This window comes from Aristolochia californica, unplaced genomic scaffold (genome assembly GCF_029961685.1).
Source record: "Aristolochia californica isolate CCGP_79_NKW_82.1479 unplaced genomic scaffold, dmAriCali1.0.hap1 SCAF_12, whole genome shotgun sequence".
In the NCBI taxonomy this organism is placed as follows: domain Eukaryota; kingdom Viridiplantae; phylum Streptophyta; class Magnoliopsida; order Piperales; family Aristolochiaceae; genus Aristolochia; species Aristolochia californica.
The window spans coordinates 19,595,491-19,605,237 of NW_027181793.1; the positions used below are offsets into that span (position 1 = coordinate 19,595,491).

General features: G+C 34.7%; 1 protein-coding gene across 1 annotated transcript; it reads left to right on the forward strand.

The window, feature by feature from the left end:
- The first annotated feature begins 243 nt into the window (after nucleotides 1-243).
- LOC137946412 (extradiol ring-cleavage dioxygenase-like) lies at nucleotides 244-1,351 on the forward strand. The gene is made up of 3 exons (XM_068792690.1): nucleotides 244-468; nucleotides 708-1,078; nucleotides 1,159-1,351. The coding sequence occupies exons 1-3, from the start codon at nucleotides 244-246 to the stop codon at nucleotides 1,349-1,351; spliced, it is 789 nt and encodes a 262-aa protein (XP_068648791.1).
- The last annotated feature ends 8,396 nt before the right edge of the window (nucleotides 1,352-9,747 follow it).

Here is a 9,747-nt window from a genome sequence, read left to right on the forward strand (position 1 = left end):
ATTAATCAAGCCTCAGTTTAGATTTGGTAGGGGAGGTGATGGGCACAAGCAAACACGCCCACCCTTGGTGACCACTCTTTGACCGGCGGCGCAAACCACGCTTGACCAACGGACTCAAGTAAACAAGCAAACGAAAAGATGGTCAAAGAGAACAAGTCGATAGGGGATGTACGTCTTCAATCTCCATTGACATCTATATAAGCAAATCCTCTTTCTTGGTCTCCTTACAAAGACTCCAGCACCATGGACACCTTCTTCATCGGTCACGGAGCCCCTACTGTGGCCATCGACGCTTCGCTGCCGGTCAGGCATTTCTTGCAGCAATGGCAGGAGAATATCTTGGCGACGAAGCCCAGAGGTATTCTCATCATCTCCGCTCACTGGGAAACGGCTGAACCCACCGTCACCGTTGTTGATCGAAACGATACCATCAACGTCTTCCAGATGTTTCCTGAGCCCATGCCTCAGGTTTGGCTTTTGAACTCCGTTGCTCTCCTTCTTTCTTTCGCTTATCTTTCCCATTCTTTTTGAAAATTTAGAGCCGTTTTCGAGGAAAGGGTTTAACTGTTCGAAATTGAAGGCTGCATTCTACATGTCTCTCGTTATTTTGAACTGATTTGGATAGTTTCTGTGTCATTTTCTTCCACTGCAAGTTGTCATTTACCACTAATAAAAATCAACATGACGAGTTTCCGTCTGCACTGCAGCTCCGTTATCCAGCGCCGGGTTCCCCTGAACTGGCAAAGCAAGTGAAGGAATTGCTGATCAAGGGAGGATTCGAGCAGGTGAAGGAAGAGAAGTGTCGGGGGCTCGACCACGGCGCATGGGTCCCCTTAATTCTCATGTACCCAAATGCCGACGTTCCCGTCGTCGAGCTCTCTATCCAAACCGACAAGGACGGAACCCATCACTACAACATGGGCAAAGCCCTGGCTCCCCTACGGGACCAAGGGGTCCTCATCATCGGCTCCGGCAATGCCACGCATAATCTTCAGGTGCTTGGTTCTGATAACGAACCCGTCTTTCCTTGGGCTCTCGCCTTCGATACATGGCTCAAGGAAGCACTCCTCGATGGACGGTAACAGCTCAACTCACGTCACTCCGTACTCGCAACGGTTGAATTTGTTTCTTTAAGACTGATCCATTCTTTGCTTTCAGACATGCCGACGTGAACCACTACAACGTGAAGGCGCCGTTCCCGAATATGGCGCATCCATCGCCGGAGCACTTCTACCCGTTGCATGTCGCGTTGGGGGCTGCTGGCGTGAAGGCGAAGGCGGAACTCATCCACCACAGCTGGTCTCTGGCTTCTCTCTCTTATGCCTCCTACCGTTTCGCAGCGGCTCAATGATGCTTTAATTCGTTTTTCATTACTCAATTTGTTTTTCCATGTACTTTAATTCTTTTCTCCTCCTCCTGTATTAGATTTGTTATGTTCTAATAAAGCCATTAGCCTCATCAACACTATTTTTCAAATACTTATTGCTTCTGGTTCTCAACGTTCTCATTCCAATTTTGGCTTTTCCGTGGTTGCTGTATTTAACAAACAAAAATGATCACATGGCTTTAATTAAAAACTTAAGGAACAGGACATGCCGCCATTAGAATGTCTTATAACTTGCAGTAACTACTCTTATGTTTTCTTGTGGTTTCGGCGGATCAATAACAAAAATAGAACAAACGTCAATTCTCAGCTATGAAACATTTTAGACCGTTATATATATAGACAGATTATGCGTTTACAATTTGAAAATTAAGGTTTTGATATGACAAAGATAAATCCCTAAATTTGACAAGAGGGCTCAGTATGAAAAACAATAATATACGAATTTGACCATTATTATTCCCAAAAATAATTAATAAAAAGGAGAATTTGATCATTATTTCGTTTTCAACAACTATTCTTGGGAATAGTAATGGTCAAATTCTTTTTTTTTTCTAGGGTTTCCAAACAGACCGTTCGAGAGGGGTAGGAAAAAGATAGTCTTGGCCGGTTAGGAGTTGTGGGAGTGTGTATGGAGGAGGGATTCTTGGGTGAGCAGGATAGTAGAGTTTGAAGAAAGAAGAAATGGGCTCTAGAGTGTGTGATAGGAAGAGTTGTAGAGTTGTGTTATGGTCCCTAGCCATAGATCTAGTAACTCGGCGAGTTGAATATGAATCCAGCACTGTTAGAGGGTTTCTTAACACGTTTTTGTGAAAAGAAACTATCTTTTTCTTCCCTCACACGTTATAATTGAAAAGGAGTTTCCTTTTCTCAATTATAGATGCAACTAGCAAGTTAAAGAACTGTTTAAGCACTCAGATATGAAACCCCTCTTTTATGATTCATGTGAAGAGGGTTTTACTTGTTGTAATTACTCAAGAACAACCCCTTTCCCTTTACTGAATTCATTCCCCTTGAAAAGGAGTTTCCTTTTCTTAATTATGAATGCACCAATTCAAGCAAGAGACTGTTTTAAGGATCCAATTATGAAACCCCACTTTATACCTCACGTTAATGAGTAGGGTTTCTGAATTCATGCAACTACCAATGCTGAATGTAAAGAGGGCAGTCTCTAGCTCTTCTAAACTCGGAAAAGATAGATAAAAATACCTCTTGAAGACCTCCTTCAGTTCAGCAACTCGAAAATCCTTTTCTTGATGCTAAGACTCAACCAAATCCTCCTTCCCTCACTGCTGGTTCGTGGAAGAGATGGATGACTATTGCAGCATGGAAGAGAAGGCTGATTCCTCCTCCTTTTCCTTCCAATATCTCCTCAAAGACTCCCCAATGGATGCAGCAAACCCCCAAGAGAGTTCACACCAAGAACCCTAGAATAGAGAGCCTAGAAGGAACCTAAATTACCCTAGTTTATGCTAATTCCGAACTTGCTTTATTTCTCAATCCTTACCCCTTAAATAGGGTAATTAACATCAACATAGGTTAGGGTTATAAAACCCAATTCTACCCCTACCTTTAAGTCTTATTACAAATCAATAAAATTCGAAATTAAAAGCAACATAAATAATAAAAGTAAAGTAGATGACTCAGTCTTATTGAGTCCATAACAAGTTGACTATAGAATGCAAATGCAGAGGGACCAATACACATTGAGATTTAGATTAATAGCATATTTTGTTATATACCCTATTCATAAAATTATTTTTATATTTTACAATCCATTCATGAAAGTTTTTATTTGTCAAAAAATCAAAGAAGATCTAAATGATGCGGGAAGAAGATGTATGTGATGTAAGAGCCTGTTTCAAATGTGGAATTAGAAAAATTTAAAACTTGATTTTAGATTGACTTAGGCACATAATGCCGCTACAACCTGATTTTAAATTAACATAACATATTACAAGTTACGATGCTAGTATATCATTTAGATTCCAATTAGTATGATTCCTTAACTAACACTAATTTTTAAAATTATTCATTGCTTTTGAGTTATATGTTATGTATATTAATAATCTACACCATTAAACTCTTATGAAATATATTAATGTAACCCTAGAACATACTTTCTCTTTCCCTCCCCCAACACTCTCAACATCCCTATTAAAACATACCCAAACTTGCCCCTTGTTTAACCCAAATTAAATCCAACCTTAGTCATAAATAGGTCAGTTTGGGTTAATATTTAATCAAGTTGAAATTGGCTTCTATAGCGGGGCTACAAACGAATCGTTACTCAATTAATGATTAAAGATTCAACCAAATTTATCGATTTACTACATATTCAATGGAACAAATATAGATAGTAATTATATTATAACTAATTTCCAAAAATTATTAAAGGGTAATTTTATAATTTTATAATTTTAATTTCAATAAAGAAAGACTTATAAAACCCTAATTTTATTTACCTGATCCATACCCTTATCTAGCTTGTTATCCTCCTTATCAATTATATTATCAATTTTATGAAATTGATTTAATTTTTTATTTTATGGGAAATTGAAGAGATAAACAACATGAGCCTACCCTAATTCAATAAAAAAAAATTCTTTTACCTATTACCATCTGAGATTAAATAGTAAATGAGTGGACAATAGAACACCTTCTCCCATTTCAAATGCCACAAATAATAAAAATGAAAAAAAAAGAGTTTTTTAACATACTAACCAAATGTTGTTAGACTAGATTGAAAACATACTAATAAACCAAATTTTCTATACTTGTCTTCTCCTCATAACTACATGATTTTACTGAAATTTTCTAAAAAGTTTCTCATGACTTTTTTTTTTTGTCTTGATCAAAGAGAATCTATTGAAGGGTCTAACTACTTGTACCTAGTACTAATTGTTATTAAGCCCATTATTAGCACTTTAAGGTACACACACCTTGAGAGTAAATTAGCAATCTAAGACAGTATCAGATTATAAACTACTATAAAATTACTATGAAATTTGTGGTTAATTGTGATTTTTGCATGGTTGGTGAGTTTAATTTACTGAATCTTTAGTTTAATTAAATTATAGCCATTGAAATATGATTAAACCTATTCACCCCTCCTCCCCTAGGTTTATCCTTGTATGATCTGATAGTAATTTACTAAAATTACTGTGAAATTTGTCGTTAATTGTGATTTCTTCATCCGAAGTTCTTCCTCGCCGACGAACGAAAGCCACAGTCCGATGGGAGGTAAGATTTTTATTTAATATTTTTTTTTTTGCGTCGCCGTCCTAACCCTAAAAAATCTCTAACTCTCGCTTCGTTTCAATAGTGATCCTTCATTCTTTGAAAGGTTTTGGAGATATCCCCGAATGGCGAACACTCTCTATTTCTGTAAGTGTTGATTTTTTTTTCATTTTTATCTTCTGTATGTTTTCTTCCTCTGCGATTTCGGAGTTGATTTTTGTTTTTCATTTTTATCTTCTGTACGTTTTCTTCCTCTGCAATTTCAGTGTTGATTTTTTTTTTTTCATTTTAACTTCTGTACGTTTTCTTCCTCTGTGATTTCAGTGTTGATTTTTTTTTTTCATTTTTATCTTCTGTAAGTCTAGTTAGCCTTTGGTTGACAGGACTCTGGGGTTCGTTGTATATATTCCAGATAAAGTTAAATACATCATTTTAATCCTTTTTTTACCTTTTTCCCTCAATCAATAAGTTTATCTCGTATCGTTTTCTATCGTGTGGTTTTTTTTAAGCATGAAGAGAATTTAGCAGACCATGTAGTTGATTATTATCTTATTACTCACAAACCTAAACTTTGACCTTCCAATTTCCATTTATATTGCTATCAGCGGTATTGGTTTTAAATGCATAAAACTTTTGTTCTCTCTTAAGAATTTGTTTAAGCTGAAAATGATCATTCATCCTTTGCTCAGCATGGCATTCTGTACAGTCGTCATTCATATGTTGTCCTATAGTTGGTATCCTATACGATTTAGTGTGGACAAATTCTCAAAGCCCTTCTTCTAGTCACAATATGTGGATTATCAACATTTTCAATGTATAGTGCACTTCTACTTTTGCTAATCTCTGTTCATATAGATTGTGTCCATATTAATTATATTTTATCTGGTAGTGGACCTTTTTATCTAAAATGCAATGATTAGTCTTTATCTTTTTTATGCAGCTTCTATTGTGACTTGGTTCTGTTTTTATTTTTTTTCAATAACTTGAGAGAATTAAAATTACGATAACATGCTCTTTTAAGCAATTGTGTAGACAAAAATCATGTCCTAACTGCAAAACTGTAAAAAAAAAATTATCTAGTGTGATCAGTGCTTGTTCTTTCTTCATGTGTCTTTTTCTTATTCCAATGGAACTCTTCCTATTCCTAAATATAATATTGTGGTTCATAAAACAACCATAATAATTAAATTGTTGTTCACCAAAACAAAACTTTTTTTTATGCATATGGAACTTAACCCAATTCTGTAATGTTAGACTAGTAACAGTTCTAGTAAGCATGTATTCATCATACATATTAGATCAGAACATTTTGGAATACAGTACATAATTTTTTATTTTTAGACCCAATATTTCGTTGAATTGATACGTTAGATACAGACGGATGTAAATTATCTGTCTTTTTTGCAATCGATTTTTATCCTTCCTCTTCGATTTCTTCATCCGAAGTTCTTCCTCGCTGACGAGACGAAGCGACGGTCCGACAGGAGGTAAGATTTTTATTTAATGTTCTGTTCTTTTTTCATCGCCGACCTAACCCTACAAAGTTTCTAACTCTCGTTTCGTTTCAGCAGTGCCCCTTCATTCTTGGAAAGGCTTTTGGAGATATCCCTGAATGGCGAACACACTTTCTGTTTCTGTAAGGTTTGAATTTTTTTTTTCATTTTTATCATTAATTTCTTGGTATTGAGGTTGAATTTCATCAGAATATTAGAAGAGAATGTTGGTGTGCTTATTTCCTTCTCTTAGAAGTTTTTAAATTTATATATATAAAAGGATCGGTATATTGGACTAGAAACTATTGGGTGTAGGGCTACAGGCTCAAAGAGACTCCACTGCATTGAAAGACAAGGGTCGTTCCCGATTGTTTCAACATCACGTACATTCCTCTAAGAATAGACAAGTATATTAAATTATGTGTAGGATCTTTGTTGTTTGGATAGCTTTCTTTTCTCTATGTTTTTAATTTGTAATTTTGTTTTTTTTGTAGAAGTAAGAATGTCAATACCTCCTCAATTGATATTAATAATTAACACTAGTTCTAGTGTGGTCATAAATAGTGACTCAACTCCACCAGAGTCACTACCCTCTGTCATAGAAGTGGGCCCAGATGAAATTACCATAAATGAGGATGAAGGTGACTCTACCCATACTTCAAAAAGACAAAAAAAAATCTCATGTGTGGTTGGAATTCAAAGAAGTATCGCTTAATGGTACAAAAAATGCTCAGTGTGTTCATTATAAAATCAATTTGGTTGTTATTAGTAGTGGAGTGACCACACATATGAGTCGACATTTGAAACGTTGCACTAGTAGAAAAGTGGCAATGAGAAAACAAAAAACCTTAAACTTTCAACCAGGGGTGCGGGGTCTAATGTTGATCAGAGTCCATCTGGTCTTCCTTTTATGGATTTTGGAGGAAAATATGATGAAGCTAAAATGAGAGTACTCATTGCTCATTGGATTCTTATGCATGAACATCCATTCATGATAGTAGAAGAGGAGGGATTTAATTTTGTAATGAAGATGACAAATATGAATTATTAGAAAATATCCCGTAAGACCATTAAGAAGGAGTGTATGGAGTTGTATGTGGCAGAGAAAAAGAAATTAAATTTTTTGTTAAAAGAGATTAACAAGATTAGTCTTACCACGGATCTTTGGAAGTCCCAAAATCAAAAGATTGAATACATGGTTATTACTGGACATTTATTGACAGTAATTGGAAGCTACAAAAACGAGTCTTGATTTTTGTGCATGTTCCTCCTCCTCGTGGCGTTGATATAGCAGAAGCTATTTACAAGTGTTTGACAGAGTGGGAGATCGAAAATAAAGTTTTTAGTATTTCAGTTGATAATGCTGCATATAATGATGTTTGTATCAGAGTTTTGAAACAAGATTTTTCAAGGAAAAAAAAATTTGTGTGTGGTGAAAATTTGTTTCATGTGCGTTGTTGTGCTCATATTTTGAACTTATTCGTCCAAGATGGTCTTGTTCAGATTAAGGATATCAATGATAATGTGCGTGAAAGTGTCAAATTCATAAATCTGTCAAATTCATAAATTTGTCTGAGGCTAGACTTCACACTTTTTCTGAAATTGTACAACAATTAGAACTTGATGAAAAGAGGTTGGTTATTGATTGTCCAACTCGTTGGAACTCCACTTATGACATGTTGTCTTCTGCATTAAAATTCAAAGATGCATTCTCTAGATTTAAAGTTAGAGAACCAACTTATGATTGTTTGCCAAGTTTTGATGAATAGGAAAAGGTTGACATGGTGTGTGAGATTCTAAAAGTTTTTAATGCAGTTACTAATATAATTTCTGGGAGTGACTACCCTACTTCTAATTTGTACCTTAGTGAGGTATATAGGGTAAAAGAAGTTCTGGATTTTCATTCTACAAATTAAAATATTTTCATTAAGACAATGGTTAGTAGAATGAAAGAGAAATTTGAGAAGTACTGGGGTGAATGCAAATTATTGATGGTTGTTGCTTCAGTTTTGGATCCAAGGGTCAAATTAAAGTTGATTGAAATGTGTTTTCCAGTGATATATTCTAAGGAAGTAGCTACAATGAATATAAATTTAGTTCGACGCACCTTATATGAGTGCTACGATGAATATTATAAATGAAGAGATTGTTTCAAGTACTAGCTCTATGGGTGTTTCCACAAGTCGTAGACCTTCATCAAGTTCAAGTTGGTCAAAGTTAACGAGTTGTATGAAACAAAAGGATATAGTTAATTCACCACGGTCATAATTGGAAATTTATCTTGAAGAAGGTGTATATAGTTGTGAGGAAACTTCACAATATGATTTTGATGTTTTAGAATGGTGGAAAGTGAATCATATGAAATTTTGGGTATTATCTAAGATGGCAGTAGACATCCTTGTAATTCCCATATCCACAGTAGCTTCAGAGTCTACATTTAGTGCTGGTGGTAGAGTAATAGACTCATATCGTTCTTCCTTGGCACCAAATACAGTTCAAGCTTTTATTTGTGGCAGTGATTGGGTTCAGGTTCTTCACGGTGTAAAGAAAAATCAAAAGGTGAGTTTCTTTAATTAATTATTTATTATGATAGTTTTAGCTTATTTTTTAGTTTTATTTATTAAAATTTTGTTTTATGATTACAACCTGAGAAGAAGTGTGTAGAGATAATGCTACCAGCTACATGATTTTTCATGTTTCTCTCTTCATGGTAATTTAAATATTTTTAACGACATTAAGTAACTAGTAGTGGAAGAGTATTTTTTTATCTGACAATAACTAATTTTATTTTTTTGCTTTTGTCATAAGTGGAGATTTTGCTCATGCAGGGACGTATATTATTTTCTAGTATTAAGAGAAACAACTATAGTTTGTAATTTTATAATGGAATTATAGTTTTTATTTGGGTGATTGTAAATTGATAGTTATATTTCATTTAATTTTGTAGTGTTTGATTATTGTATGGAGTTTATTTATAATGTTATGCAGTGTATGGAGTGTTTAGACTATTTTATGGAGTGTATAAACAATTTCATGGAGTGTTTATGGAATGTATAGATAATTTTATGGAGTGTTTATGGAGTGTTTATGCAGGTATTATGTATATTGATTATGCCTAATTTTAAGTACAGGTCATGCCAAATTTTATACAAGTATTATATACATAGATTATACTCAATTTTAAGAAAAGGTTATGCCCAATCTTATACATGAATTATATATATAGGTTATGCCTAATTTTATGTAGAGGTCATGCCCAATTTTATGTAAAATGTATGTATAATTTTATATACAATTTATTTGATATATATTTTTTGAAAATTTTTAAGTGTATGTTGAGGCTCGAGTTCGGCTCAAAGCTCAGCTCAAGCTCGGTTAAAATTTTTGGGCTCGAGCTAGATAACAATTTTAGGCTCGAGACGAGGCTCGGATCGATACCACCCCTAGACTTCACCCATGCTTGGATTTTCATGGGTGATGTGTCCCACTTTGCTTCTTGCGCCACCTTTGTATGAGTTTGTTCTTCCTTTATATTTGTGGTCTTTGTTGCAACTTGGATTAATGTATCCTCTTGTTCATATCTTTGAATGTTGATATATTTTTGTTTCTTATTCATTGGATAGTAGAGAA